This window comes from Strongylocentrotus purpuratus, unplaced genomic scaffold (assembly GCF_000002235.5).
Source record: "Strongylocentrotus purpuratus isolate Spur 01 unplaced genomic scaffold, Spur_5.0 spur5_scaffold_15, whole genome shotgun sequence".
In the NCBI taxonomy this organism is placed as follows: domain Eukaryota; kingdom Metazoa; phylum Echinodermata; class Echinoidea; order Camarodonta; family Strongylocentrotidae; genus Strongylocentrotus; species Strongylocentrotus purpuratus.
The window spans coordinates 1847312-1863346 of NW_022145600.1; the positions used below are offsets into that span (position 1 = coordinate 1847312).

Genomic DNA, 16035 nt, shown 5'->3' on the forward strand with positions numbered 1-16035 from the left:
TTTGGACGAAAACCCTTTTGTGACTCGTGCAACAAACACTTGTAAATTATTATTCAATAAAATCTGAGAATGTATACTATTATCTAGATCTATTAGGAATAAATCATTGTCAAAATAATTCCATAAATTGGAGTAAAAATAAATATTCTAACTTTATGAGCAACAGTGCACACGTAATCAAATTTCAAGTTTCCAGTTTTAAACTCTAATAATTTTCTGCATAAGCATGTCTTTTTCTTTTGTTTATTAAGGCGAATTTTGTACATAGAGACATAACAAAAATATTCACACAATAAACATTAGAAGTGATTAAAAAAAATTACATTGTCTACATAAATACATACATATTGATATTTATATAGCGCCTTTACATTAACATGCTGAAAGCGCTTTACATTTAAAAAGAAAAACAAAATAATGATATGCTCTCTAAGTGCATAACACTCTAAAAATAACAATTACAAAATCTACTATGTATAACGTTTACAATCACTAATCTACAAGGTTCCACAACAAAATGTTTGGGAGAGATGTAAAGTAAGATATTCTTAGCATAATGTACAGTTACTCAGCACAACAATGGGCATCGCCATTTCTTGTATAACGTGAATTATTCAGCTATGCAAAGTCGTAAATCAAGTAAATGTATTCACATTTATGGATGCTCCCATCCCACATGTGTGTGGTGATGGAAGATTTCATTCACTTTCTGCTATTACCTTTTGTACGACAATAATTATCTCAACGCAAATTTCAAAAATAAGTTGTTGCCCTTCTGAGGGGAAGGTTTTGTGAAAATTATTAATATTGCTTCAATAGCAATGTACATGTACTAACAAATAGGTTTAAAGAGTGGGGAAAAACATTAATGACATATAAGAGGATTCAACGAAGAGAAATAATAGATACGAGCAGTACTGGAAAGCCATATATTTGGTAGTTGGTATAATGTCATGAGTCAGTATGCTCTTGGTTGGTGTAGGTATCAAGCAAGGAAGTGGGCGTGCGTATCAGGTAAAGGGCTTCTCTGCCATTGGTGTCGCGCACACAAATATAGGCCACTTATTATACCGTTGACACGCGTTCATATACCACTTCATAATTTGTCCCACTGAATTTTGAGATGTCCGCAAACTTTTCACTGGTATCCTCCTGTTCAACGCCCTTCTTCTTTATATCCAAGCGCTTTACTCGATGTAACTCTTGTACGACGTAACGTTTGGGAGCAAATGTCCTTTGGTAGAGGGGTGCTGCGATGAGAAGTAAGCAAACGACAATGTACAATCCAATAAAAGTCCAGATGGCACTTCTGTATGATCCAGTACGATCAATAGACTGGCCTAGTGAGAAAGAATGTTACAGAAAATATAAATGCCATCATCACCACTCTTAATCATCTTTACTGCAGATTTCTTTTTATTATTATTGTAATTATAATTATTATTATTATTATTAATTTTTTTACTATTATTATTATTATTATTACAAATGTTACAATTATTATTGGTGCGGAGCCCCACAGAATTCCCCCCCCCCCAATTTTTGGTGGTATCTTTGACTTAGGCCTACATGTAATAATGACATGGTTATATCTAGCTCCATCGTCCTCCCTGTTAGTCCCCCTTCTGCGAGAGTGCCCTCATTCAACAACTAAATACCAGGGGCGTTACACAAAACTTGTCATCAGTGACAAATGACAATTTGTGTTATAAGCTACTGAAATATTTGCTTCTGATTGGTTATCAGCAGATTGGTCACTGATTTTTGTTATTTGTTATTGGAAAAAGTCTTTGTGAAACACCCCCCAGGAATGGCTCCTCTTTTTCTATAATCATATAATGATGGTCTTTGTCTCTCTCTCTCTCTCTCTCTCTATATATATATAAAAAACGTTAAGAGGACACCATATTGTCCTTCTAATGACAATGTCTACTTAATGACTCATTTTTTCACTCCAAATGTCCCTCTAATGACGCCTTTAGTAAAATATATATATATATATATATATATATATGATATTTTGACTATGGGTGGAAATATATGTAATAGGAAGAGATAATTTAATTGATGATAACATTGTTATCATTTGTAGTAATGATAGGAAATTATTGTCGAGTTTGTGAAATTGATTTTAATGTTGTTTGTTTTAAACAACATTTAAGTAAGTTTCGAGAAAACAATACTTCATTGCTGTCAGTATATTGCATTTTGCTTACATGCATATACATGTATATTCTTAGCCAAGGACATGTGCCAGTCACTATGTATTACGCCAAATTACATTGTTACATATTCTCGTTTTAATCAGTTACAGTTGTAATAGCGAAATGAGTTGTTCAAGTCTATATTAACTTTAACTTCCTGTACCATGGTAACAGGGAGTGTGGACGCACCATTGTGGACGCACCATGTGTACAATACTAGTGTGTTGTCAGGATATGGCAGTGCGAGCCGTATGAACACAACTTCTTATCAAGGTGAATAATCCCTACTCCCCCAAGCAACAACTTTCCACTGGCCACATATGCAAGAGAACATTAACCCCCTCGGTGTGGAGAGAGTGCATGACACGCATAAGTGCTATATGTCAGGTAGGGTATGAGTTAGCAATTAGCCATTACCTTCTTTATAATGTCTTCCTTTTCAAGAACTGCGCCCCTCTCCGGGTGGGCGATACGTAATGATAATAATTAATATTATCATCATGATCATTACAATTATTTATAGTACTACTACTACTACTACTGCTGCTGCTGCAATACCTATTGCTAATGCCATGATTACTTAACACAGTAAATTTAATTCCCAGAAGCAATTTTCTACAACTAACATAATCTTATATACAGTAGGATTGCGGGTGCACCATGTGAGAGAGAGAGAGAGGGTTGCGGAGTCCTGAAAAGGACTCTGACTCGGTAATCTTTCTTAAATGTAATACAAAGTTATGGGAAATTTTGAAAATTGGGTGGATAGTGATTCTTTACAATTTGGATATATTTGGATGCCCCTGTGGATGTATTATAAGCACTAGAAAAATTAGTCTCTAAAACACTTCTGCTTTCGAGAAAAATTGAATATAAAAATTTACCGGTGCTCCCGGTAAATTTTGATGAATTTCAAATAGCGCCTACGGCCGTATAATGGTAGCTGCGACCATGAAAATCTCAGAATATGTAGATGTGAAAGATAACAAACAGTCATTTTCAGGACTACACACCCCCAAGAAATATTACCGAGTCAGAGGCCTTTTCAGGACTCCTCAACCCCCCCTCTCTCTCTCTCACACATGGTGCACCCGCAAGTCTACTGTATATCTACATCACCATGCAAGCCGACACTTACAAACAGCAACTAACATAATCTTGTCTTAGATTTTTGACCACAATTGATATCACACTTGACAACAGTTGGTGTCAAGCGCTTCTACTTCTGAATAAATTTGTACTTACGAGGTGATATTCCGTCACTCGGATTTACAGTTATCTCCAAATGGGTCGAAGCAAACGTTTACAAATACAACATTGTACAAGAAAATTTGCTGGACATTCCTTAAATTTGGTTACTATTTATTTAAATAATTCATTTTAAGGTTCTGCATATCACGATTATTGCTCAACTTCTAAGACAAGCCAAGGTCCCAATTTCAACCTAATCCCAACCCTAGCACTAAACCTAAACTAGTTTTCATCTTTCACCGAAACTCCAATCACAACCTTAATCATGCGGCGCATTCTGTACTTAAAACCCCGACATTGGGTGATAGACCTTTGCTTAAAATCGGGCTTAACGAAGGGAGTTATTCTGAGGTCCAAGTTTTCTAGGACCAGGGTTGTAATAAACTAAATTGGTCAAGTAATCTTGACAAAAATGTCGACGGAGAATTTATGGAATCACTCATTCAACCTACCGACTAGTGAGCCACACATTAGACCGACGCCATTGCAGAAAAGAATTACAGGCCAGGTCTGTTGAGAGCGTTCAGGACCAAAAAAAGTACTAGGAATAGAATAAGTCACCACTGCAGTTGTACTTATCATTACTCCACCGATAACTATTGAAAGGAAAGAGAGTTATCATCAATTATGTTAGAAGAAAGTGCATGACAGATGGACACAAAAGCTATTTTAATTTTCTCAAAATATTTGTATGACATAGTGTATGCCCTCTAATAATTTGCTATTTGGACAGATGGAAACTTGGAAACTCGATCTACCTTCATATATATATATTTATATATTGTATTATTATTAAGGGTGAGTCCTGAAAACTAGAGTTCAATAGTTGTTTACTTTGAGGTTTGGAACCACTAGCTACATACATCATTAGCGAACGCGCCAATATTTTAATGCCATCTTGGAATCGGCACATTCTTAAGATTTCATTCTTACATGGCGCGTTAAGACCCCTGCAATCTCTGTCTAACGCGTGTTAAGACTCAAATAACATTGTATCTTTGAATGTAAACCATATATACCAAATCAATCCTTTGATGAGGCAAAGAGAGGAAAAGGGACTAAAATAACCTATGAAAGACTTTTACAAATAAGAACTCCTTACCAGCCGCTAGGCAGAACATAAGTGCGAGGTTTTTGATAACAAGAAAACAGCACATCACTACGCAGCTCACCACAGAGGCGATAAGCATGACGTAATAGACCGGAAATGGGAGCCATTCACTGACAAACGAGAGAGTGATTTTACCGACGGCGGTTGACGCTCCAATGACGGATAAGATACGTGCCCCATCCGTCTCCGTGAACCCTACAGATACCATGTAGCTAACCTTAAAGAAGAACACATTATAATGCTGTCTGATATGGATATTTATTTCTGAAAGAACGTTGTTTTCCTTAGGAAGATTTCATGTATGGACATTATGTTTAAGCCCATGAGAACATAATTATATTGAGCAAAACTCTTCTAAAAAGTTAAAAGAACAGTCTAATAGTGGATATCTCTCGATCACTACTACGATATATCAAGATCTTATGTTTTTTTCCACCAAGAAGTAAATTATTCTTATGAAGAAACAAAATCCGTCTCCTATTTTATAGCGCTAGACATGCTAGTATGTATTTGTGTATGTCTCACCATGTTAACGTAATAGAAGCAATCTGCAAGCCCATTAATGATAACAGCTACACTGATGAACGATAGCTCTGGATAAGTCATAGCTTGACGCAGCCGTTGCATCATGGATGTATCCTCTTCATACAACGAGTGCTGAGTACTACTTGAAATAACAGGCCTATCTTCAGGTTTTTCTCCATCCACGCTAACTTTTTTAGGACTATACTTTTCTACGACTCCATGCTTTTCATCAGTACTATCGCCTGCGTTATTATGCGTGGATGAATCCTGATTTGAACAATCATCGTGTGTTTCTACCGAGGTCTGAATATCCTTCATTCTACGACCATCTCCATCAGTCTGTTGGCCCTTTACAGAGGGCGCTATATCAGGTGAGGATGGTACGAAGCTTGCAACGCAAGGGATGCCCAAGATGAAGTACAATGAGCCAATAATCCGAAGGGTGGTTCTCCATCCGAATCGATCAATGAGTAATCTTAAAAATGGTGCAAAGGACAGCATACCTGGGAATATGATAACAATTAATGGATATTTCTTTTACTTGTTATTGTGTTTTGACTTCTACCAACGAGAAAAATTATAATCCAAAGTCTAATACAAAGTTAAAGAGAAGGTTGAGTTCTGGGAAATGTGAAGAATAATTTGTGAGCTTGTTCATTCTTGTAACAATAGTACAAAAGATTATCTTATAAAAGATAAACGTCCCCTGAAAACGATGGCTCTTCAAATATTTAAAATATGACAAGTTCATCTGTGCATCTATCAGCAAGAGCTCGGTTGTGTACCATACTTTCATGCCACATGTTTGTGTCGTCTCATATATAATTCTGTGTAAAGTGGCTTATAGCAACACTGGGTCATTTAATAAAAAAGAAAACTATGTAACGATTCCAAAACCTCATAGAATACAACAATACTTATGTGCTACATGACCAGCACCCTTTACCAAACGCTTCTACACAGTTTCTTTCATAATGCAATCACATGACCAGAACTCAACTTTATCTTTAAGTTCGTGCAATTATTTGACATTTTAGTATCGATAAGCCTAATCAATAATCCTTAATAAAAAATAAAAAAATAATAATAGCCTAATAGTCCACTCCAAATTTTATTAAACCGAAACGGAAATTCTTTTTGCCCAATTGATCGTGAGCCCGGCAGCCACTGAGCAGCGCCAGATCGACGTTGCTCTATCCCTTATTGTTGAACGCCTAACAAGGTAGCAACAACTCCCATCTTTTAACGTCTTTTGGTATGACGCGGCCGGGATTCGAACCCACGACCTCCCGGTTGTGAGGCGGACGCTCTACTGACTGAGCCAACACTCCTTGTGCCCAACTTTCATTGAATTCAATTCTCTTTGAACAAATAAAATCGCTTGATTTGATATTTCCTAACTACTTCCCACCCTAACAATACGCCACTTCGTAGATACAATCTGCGCATGGGGAGATCGATACGCGCCATTAATATGTTGTTCCGAATAGTAAATCCACCGAGACGATTACTGAATAGGTGCCCCCATGAAGGTTACGTAATCATTTTTCATTCATGCACCGACGGAACATTATATGAAACACAGGTGGAAGTATTATTCTCAAGAGGGCAGGCAAAATGGTATTCATGAAGCACATCCATAACTTTGGTAGTAGTTATTCTAAAATACATAGAGTTGGACTTCTCAATGTTTCAAACATTAGTGGATATTCCGGGTCATTTTAACCATGAACTATTAAATTGCGAACTAGTCTATTCAATTCTTCCCTTTCCGACGATTCAGAACGGGGCGCCAGCATTTTGACGATTAGAAATTGCTTTCTTCTAAAGAAATCCTAATTCTCCTGGGCTATATAGGTTATTAATATAATAAAGGTGTTCATACGTACCAATGCTAGTGCCACTGAGAGTGACTGCCAAGGCTCTTACACAGTTCTTTGATGGGAAGTAATGTACGACAAGACTCATGACGACAAGGAAAATAGCTCCAGACCCACATCCAAACATCAAGCTGTATGTGACGTAGACGAGAAGCATGTTGGGTACGAAAGACGTCGCCACTACCCCTGCTGATGCGATGACGAGAGACATGACGGCAACGGGACGGTAGCCGAAACGGTCGATGATAACGTTCATGGGCGGGGCGAGGAGAACAGTGAGCCCTATGGGAATTGACCCTGCCCAACCTTGATTTAAATTGGAAGAAAAAGGAAAGGAACAACAATACTAAGAGAGAAAGAGGACGGGGGGGGGGGAGCAGGTTTCACTATTTACTGCTGCCAGGGGCGGATCCAGCCGGCGGCAAGAGGGGGGGGGGGGGCTGAAATCTTGAGAAAATATTTAGCGGCGAATCAGCCAGCCGGCGAACGGGGAATGAGCGGGGTGTGGGGGAGGGGAGGGGGATGCTGGAGAGGAGGACCACTAATTTATTTTTTTCTCAGCGTCTCAACCCTAAAAAAAAATAGCGAAACTATTTTTGAGGAAAAGCATTATACTGAACTGAATAAAGAATGATAACTTTATATTGGCTCATACTAATACTGATACGGGCTAAAGACAACGTGGTATCAGCACAATAAGATCGGGTATTTATATAGAGGTATTCCAAAATGACATTCTGATAATCAACATTTCGTTCTGTTATAATATGTATATACACTTAATACAACTGATTTCTTATGTTGCATAGCTTCTTCTCCCCTGCAAATAAAAAAGAAAACAAGGTTATTTATTAAAAGGATCATGCGACAAAATGATCATAGTGATTCAAATTGATGCAAGTATTTTTTTTGAATAAGCAATGCTTTTCACCAGAATCTTCTTTGTAAAAAGGACTTTTACAAATCTCAGCCATGCAATCCTGCCACTGTGTTGTAAGATCACCTTCAGATTAGGAGAAGTGTATTCTTTAATGAGTTTTTTTAATTGAATGGAACGTCTCAACTCAGTCAGCATGGCTGAGATTTGTAAACGTTGTTTTTACAAAGAAGATTCTGGTGAATAGCAGTGCTTATTCAACCAAACATTTGCATGAATTTGAATCACAATCTTTAGTTGTCGCTAATTCCCTTTTACCTTGTTTTCTTTCTCGTTTGCAAGTGGAGAAGAAGATATGTCACGTTAAAGACATCATAAAGATCAGTTGTTGTTGTTGTTGTTTGGTATTATCGGCGTTTCATTCTTTTTTTAGAATATTTACGCCTTTCATCTTTTTTTTTTTTTTTTTTTTTTTTTTTTGGGGGGGGGGGGGGTACTATTTGTAAATTCATACTCTTCTCTTTTTTTTTGATAATCTAATCTCAGATCTACTGGTCCATGAAAACTTCTCACCGCAATAGGCACCGTCCTACCAGACCGGCGCGGTATATTCCGCAATCTTCTCGGTCATCATTGGCCTAGGCAACTCTGGTGCTGGTGAGAGGATTCTGGGGTAGATATCCAGATATCCAGATTTCCATTTTGTAAAACCTTATTTTTCTATCAAAGTAGGTATCAACATCTTAGGGCATTTGGTTGTCGTGCGATGTGCAAAAAAAATAAAAAATAAAAAATAAATATTAGGAACACTCAAAACGCCTCGTTCTACGAACGAAGCGGATCAGTGCTCTCTGGGCCGCACTTTCTGTTGATTTTAGGAGTTGCATTATTTCGTTTGGGCTCGTTATATCACTTTCCATTATCAGCATTGCTCTTTCTATTGTATAATTTGGACATTCCATCAAATAGTGTGTTATTCTTTCAGGGGTGTTACAGTATTTACAATTTTTGTTTGCTTGGCCAGGTTGGGTTGTTTGGGATACCCATATTTTTGAGGGGTCTGCGTTTAGTCCTGTGTCGCAAAGTCTGAGCCTGCGAATTATGACTTCGCAGTCTCTAAAAAGGGTGCTCTCAAAGTTATGTTGAATTGTTGGTTTGAAAGGTCTTACGTTTGTTTTATTGTAATTTTGCCATTTTTCTTCCCAACTCTTGTATAGTTCTATTTTCAATACTGTTTTCATTTCAGACAAACATAACTTGTTATTTATTTGTATCTCTTCAGTTAGGGCTTGTTTTGCGCGAAGGTCCGCTATTTAGTTTCCCTGTATTCCACAGTGAGAGTTATCCCGTTACCCGTAGTCTAGCATTGATCTTATTAAAGATCGATATAGCATCAGTAATGTTTTAATCTTCAGCTATCTTATTGACCTTTTCCTGATCGGTAATATATTCTATATCTATTTCTTTAAGTGTTGGTAAGCATTCTTTTTTTGGTAAGATATTGTTGTATCTTTTTATCATTTTCCAAATTTCTGAAGTCGGAGTGAATTTAAAAAGCCTGGAGCAGTATTTGTTCCAATGTTGTCTTTTTGCTTCTCTTATTGTTTTCTGTGTAAGGGCTTTCTTATTTAGGTATTCGTAGAGATAATCTTTCGTCATGTATTTGATGGCTTTATTTTTGGCTTTGTTTCGTTCTTTAATTCTCTTTTGGCAGTCTTCATTCCACCATGGATTGTGTGGTTTATGGTTTTTAGTTACTGTTGGTATGGTTTCCTTAATAATTTTCTTTGTGACTTTTATGAATTCGTTGTAGTATTCTTCTGTGTTTTCATTTGGAGTTATATTGGATAGTTCTATGTCGCATAATTGTTTCAAATGCTTTCCAGTCTGCTTTTTTGTAACTAAGATATGGTTCGTTTCGTTTTGTATATTCTCTTTCATGTATTTCTTCTACAGGATGTAGATTGATTTGCATTTCTATGCGATGTGATCACTTCCTAACTTATCTTGATTTACATTCCACTGACATCTATTAGCTATCAGTGTTGTATGCGTATATATTATATACACAGGCCCCGCGGAACGTTTATCAAAGTGGGGGGGGGGGGGGGGGGCTAAAGTATTTACGATCACGTAGAGGGTAGCGAGCGTAAATTAGTGTGGGGGTTCAGTGGGCGGAGCCCCAGGAAGCTCAGAGGTTTTAGGCATTTGCGTACGGTCAGAGAAGCACAAATATTTTGATGCCGCACTTGTGTCACTGGCAGGTCAGGGGGGGGGGGGGCGTCTAAAAAAAAATTAAAGGTTAAATTTACGTAATTACTATCCTTTTTTTTACCGGTTTGGGAGGCTGGGGGGGGGGGGCGGGCCGGTAGAATCGGCCCGTGGATCCGCGCCTGATTATACTCATCGTGTTCATACTCAGCTCTTTCCCCTATCTATATGTAGCATATGTTTTTGTTTACCTCTGCCTTGTGCAGCTGAGTCTGAAATAAAGTTCTGAATTGAATAGTTCTAAGCACCGTTCAAAAGATTGCCATCCTACAATTTTACAACAGTTGACCTATTCGTATGTGCTTTTACTCAAACGATTTAGCCTATATCTTCTGAAAATAGTGCTTGTGAACTGTTAGCAGTAGCGTGTCTACAAATGCTCACTTATCTTGACCAATCTCACAACGGATACACCATTCAATATCTAACGTACAGTAAGACTAAGAGACAAAACTGTTTGTTAAACAAGCGGATAAACTGATTGTTTAACAATAAGTGCTAATTTACCTGTGTTGTAATTGTTTGACTACTATTACCTAAGCACGTATATGTTAGTGTATGTGTTTGGAATTGTGTGTGGACAAAAACATGTTTAAGTAAACAAATGCTAAAAAATGTTACAGAGTAGGGACAGCGCATCATTTACGCAAAATATTGACAATACTGAATGAACACATGCACCTGTATGCTATAAAGGGTGATTGGGACTGGTCAAGTGGTACCTTGCGAGTATAATAAAAGCCGGCCGGCCTGACCTGCCTTTCGGACGGGCCGGAGAGCAGGGCCGTAAGATCAAGCAGGAGGTTCTGGTAGGGCTAGTGTAATCTGTGGGTATCCCCAACTTTATATGCGTATTTTATTACGTTGACATCACCTCTGTAATGTGTAAGGTCCTTGGCTTAATTAGACCCGCCTCTATAGTTGCATATAAGATCTAGGTTAAATAACGATAATGATAATAATAGCATTAATAATAACAAATAATAATGAAAATGATAATAATAATAATAATGATAATAATAATAATAATAATTATCATAATAATAATAATAACGATAATAGTAATAACAATACAATACTGTTAACTACTACTATATACTAAAAGAAGAATAAAAGGAAAGAAGAAAACCTTACCCGTGAGTGTCGCAGAGCTCTCAAACTCAGCCTGAGACTCGACGAATAGAATCCCATATGAATACATAATGCCGAATATGACGATAAACAGAATCCATGACATCATCACCACCATCCATCCCCAGTTTGATGCTAGACGATCTTTCAACAAGTCTGAGTAAGTTTCCATCCTCGTACATGCGCCCATAATGTACGGTCGTTTATAGCTATTGTTATAGTGCTCTGTGCACGCGAGAGCGCTATCGATTGAATGCCACGTTCATGCTAGCGAGCCACCGCTACTCTGCTTTGTGCACGCAAGGGCGCATATGTAATAACAGTCAAGCTGCCACCCATACAATGCACCCAGTGCCACAGTGCTAATCCCTATTGTGCCAGCCACAAATCTCCTGTGTGCCAAGTTAATTTTAAGGTTGGTTCAAGCGCGTGTTATTTAAATCTTTACAAAAACAAATCACAAATCACTAAATTACTCGAGAAAATCCAATCTGACTGTTGTATACAAAGACGCGTAATCCAAAGCCGATAATCTGATGCACGCGATGGTACTTTCAATAGTGCTGCAAAAGCACTCAGCACGGTGCAATGGGCATGAACAATGACTGTTATTACATATGCGCCATTGCGTGCACAAAGCAGAGTAGCGGTGGCTCGCTAGCATGAACGTGGCATTCAATCGATAGCGCTCTCGCGTGCACAGAGCACTATAACAATAGCGCGCTAGCAGTCTCATGGCAGGATATGAGTTAATTGTGATTATACAGCCTAGCTAGCTCTTGCATGTCAACGTACATATAAAGCATAGCCGGTGGAGCCGGGGGCATGGGGAGGGCACAGTGCCCCCCCCCACTCTTTCAGGTACCCCTTAAGTGCCCTTTTTATACTTAGGATATGTGCCCTCTTTTACTTCAGATACGTGCCCTTTCTTATTTCTAATAAGTGCCCGTTCTTATATTGCCTGTTACCACCTCTCCTAACTGCCCCCTTCACCGATGATAATTGTCCTATTCAAATCTGAGAGGTGCCCATTTTATTTTTTAAAAGTGCCCTTTTTTTGTAATAAGTACCCCTTCCCTTCTGATAAGTGCTCCTTTTCATCTTTGATGAGTGCCACTTCTCATCTCTAATAAATGCCCTTTTTATTTCGACAAATTCCCCCTTTTCCAGTCTAATAAGTGCCCCTTTTCCTTCTGATAAAAAATGCCCCTTTTATATTTTAATAAGAGCCCCTTCCCTTTCTCATAAATGCCCCTTCTGACACCTCTTTTAAAATATCATAGGTGCCCCTTTTCCTTGACAAGTGCCTATTTTCCTTTGTAAGAAGTGCCCCTTTGCATTCTCTCAAGTGTCCCTTTTGATCTCAGATTAGTGGCCCCTTGCTAGGTACAAAAAGTGTCCCTTACCATCTCTGATAAGTGCCTCTTCACCTCTTATATTAGTCTCTTTTCAAATCTGAAAGGTGTTCTTCAAAATTGTGACAATTGCAAGTGCCTCATTTCCTTTGTATGCCCTTTTTTCATTCATATAAGTGCTCCTTTTTATCTACGATGAGTGTCTTTAGTCAAATTTGCGATTTGCCCTCTTTAACTATATAATAAGTGTCCCTTTTTATCGCTGATAAATGCCCGTTTTTTGACATGTGCCCCTTCTAATTAGTGCCATTTTCAATCTGATAATTGCACCTTTTCCGCCTTTGCAATAATTAAGTGCCCCTTTTACGTTTTAGTGCCTTTTTCATCTTTGGTGAGTGCTCCTTATTAGGTGCGAGAAGTGCCCCATTTTTACCTCTGGTAATTCCCCTTTTTACTTTGACATGTGCTCTTTTTCTTTGCTAATAAGTGTCTTTTTTCCTTTGGATATGTGCCCCCTTTTCCTTTCAACATTGAACTTGCTCTTAGTTCAAAGAAACTAAGAGCAACCCTTTTTTCACCCGAAGCTCGCTCGCTAAGCTCGCTTACATTTAAAAATTGATATTATTTTGTTTCTTATTAAAGATCTTGTCAGTCTTTCACGGTTAGATTGTGCTTAAAACCCCATCAGGGTTGTTTTCCCTCTTTATAAGATGTATTGTTACGCTCTGCGGCCCGGCCTCACAAATTTTCAAATTTATGCTCGCTGGCTTCGCTCGCTCGCAAATCAATATTCTAACCATCACACCCAACTGCAAAGTATAATGCTTAAGTCGTAGCATGGACCATGTAAAGAGTGAAAGAAACTTTGAAATCATCCCTGATAATATGTAATCACAATGTAGAGGTATATACCAATGTCTAAAAATTGTATATTTCGCTTTGAGGTTTCCCTTTGTAGGTGCCCCTTTCCCCAGAGAGTGCCTTTTTTGCTGGTGCCCCGCCCCAAACTTTGAAAGACGCACCGCCGCCCCTGCATGCATGTATGCACAGTAACTGTACATGCACATTACATCTCTCCCACTTAGCGATTACGTTTCCAGCCTCCTACAGCTGCCAATTTATATATTTTATTTCTTTATTCAGTCTTCTTTAAAAACACAGGGTAGCCCCACTCAGGGCCACAAGACCTGCTTTACAATGGTGCCATGTAAAGCTCATTTACAACATGTAAATATTGATTCTTATTCGGACTTTGGACATACATGTATCATTGGAGATGGCAGGCGCGTAGCCAGGGGGGGCGGTGGGGGCGGTCGCCCCCCCCCCCCCCCCCCCAAAAAAAAAAAAAACGCCGGCCAAAAAAAAGAGAGAGAGAGAGAGAGAGAAGAAAAAAAAGAAAGAGGACGTAGGAAGAAAAGGGGAAAATGAGTCGAGAACGGTACAATGAATCGTCAAAGCTTCCGCGCTGCGCGGGAAGGGGGAAACTGAGTTTAAATTAATAAATATGAGTCGGGAAAGGTACAACGAATCGTCTTCTTTCTCTAATAATTTAATGAAACGTCAAAGCTTCGCGTAAGAAAGGGGAGGGACTGAATACAGATAAGGATTAAGAGTCGAGAGAGGTACAACGAATCGTCTTCTTTCTCTAATAATTTAATGAAACATCAAAGCTTCGCGCGAGAGAGGGGAGGGACTGAATTCAGACAAGGATTATGAGTCGAGAAAGGTACAACGAATCGTCTTCTTTCAAAGCTTCCGCGCTTCGCGCGGGAGGGGGGAAAATCCCCCCTCCCTGCACCCACCCCCCTAGGGAGCGCGCTTCGCGCGCTCTTTAAGTGATTCGCACGCTTTGCGTGCTTTCTACCGCCCCCCCTAAAGTGAAATCCTGGCTACGCGCTTGGGAGATGGATGTAAACTAGACGTGTTTTTAACGTCATTCTCCATAGAACAGTGTTTGCTAATTAATGAAACAAGCACTGTTCAGTGACTCAAAACGTTTTGACATGAGTGTGTTTTGGAAGGTAACAAAGAGCATTCGTTGTTTATAAAGTTTAGATACAATAACTTGTCATGGGTATATAGTGCATGTCTCATGATGTCTCCACCTAGCTGAAGCGAATGAGACTATATAAGGCTCGACCCCCACTTCCCGTCTTGTTCTCCCTTTCCTCCACCACATCTTCTCTTTCTACTCCATTTATTCCGATATTCACTCCTTAAATACACACTCATCTCTCCTACCCCTCTCCCTCCTCCCCTACTGCTCTCAGTTGCCCTTCCTTCTGTCATTTACCCTCTCCCCTTTCTCTCTTTCTCTCTCTCTCTCTGTTTCCCTTCTTCCTCTTCCCCTCTCTTGTTCTATTCCCTCTGCCGCCACCTCTTCTCTTTTGCATTTAATTACATGCCCACCCTTTTCTTATTCACCTTCTTTTTCTTCTCATCACTCCATTCCCTCTCTATCTCTCTTTCTTTCTCTGTCTCTGTCTTTCTTTCTATCTCTCTCTCTCTATATATAGAAGATATAAAACTTGTTTTTCATCATTATGTTGTCAACTGAGTTTTGTTTTGGTGTGTGTGTGTGTGTGTGTGCGTGTGTGTGTTGTCTACCCTCTGCCTCCCCTACACCGCTCCCTCTATACCTGTTTCTTTATCTTTGTTTCCCTCCGTCTCTCCTTCTCTCTGACTCACCCTATTTCACAATTTCACAACATTAATCTTGACCAACAATATACGTAATTCTAATATTGACTTTGAACCTAAACCAAAAACTCACTTACAATCCTAACTCAAACTCTTAGTTTAGCCCTGTATCTTTGGCGAAATAAGCCAGGAAAAGAATATGCGGCAAACACTGAAAAACAGAAGACACGTCGTTGGGTATATGATACCCCGTTCCTTCCGAAATTATTTAGCCTGATAGCCACCCCACAAACGAGATTAAAAATCGAAAACTCGACTCCTTCGCTGCCGTACAATACCGTGCGACTGTTCAGCGCGCGGAACAATGCGTGTGCGTTGAAGCGACCTAAAGCCTGGCCAGTCGCTTCGACGAGCAGGAACTTAGCGCATGCGCAGATCATTTGGCAATCTGCCGTGCTCTAAGTTCTTTCAGCTCTTCCGTACTGTAGGTTGTTTTTCTTCGTTATCTTTTTTTCCTCTTCTACCTACTTATTTTGTTCTTCTTTTTTCTCCTCCGTATCTATTTTTTTCCTTGTCACTCTTATCCCTCCTCCTTCTTCTTCTTCTTTTCCTTCTTCCTACACTCTTTTTTTATTTTGATACTCGATTTTATGAGAAAATACACAGTATATAAAAAGTAAACTATTTCAATGTAAGTTTCTGTTGCATCAAATTTAATTGAAATAGTTTATCAGCCAAAATTGACTGTTATAATTTACGTCTGACAATATAATGTAGCGAAAATATGTAA

General features: G+C 38.9%; 1 protein-coding gene across 1 annotated transcript; it reads right to left on the reverse strand.

Annotated features, from left to right (window-relative positions):
• Positions 1-364: 364 nt before the first annotated feature.
• Positions 365-11599, reverse strand: LOC105442724 (monocarboxylate transporter 9-like). The gene is made up of 6 exons (XM_030985326.1): positions 11254-11599; positions 6981-7277; positions 5092-5594; positions 4558-4783; positions 3908-4051; positions 365-1340 (listed from the first exon to the last, which is right to left on the reverse strand). Exons 1-6 carry the CDS (start codon positions 11438-11440, stop codon positions 1066-1068), a joined length of 1632 nt encoding a protein of 543 aa, XP_030841186.1. The 5' UTR covers positions 11441-11599; the 3' UTR covers positions 365-1065.
• Positions 11600-16035: the final 4436 nt, after the last annotated feature.

What these genes read in the sequence shown, in the direction of transcription:
- LOC105442724 (XM_030985326.1), bottom strand. Translation starts at nt 11,440, where the DNA reads ATGGGCGCATGTACGAGGATGGAAACTTACTCAGACTTGTTGAAAGAT. An exon ending in GAGCTCTGCGACACTCACGG is followed by an intron (nt 7,278 to 11,253) that starts GTAAGGTTTTCT and finishes ATTTAAATCAAG; the next exon opens with GTTGGGCAGGGTCAATTCCC. An exon ending in TATGTTCTGCCTAGCGGCTG is followed by an intron (nt 4,052 to 4,557) that starts GTAAGGAGTTCT and finishes TCCTTTCAATAG; the next exon opens with TTATCGGTGGAGTAATGATA.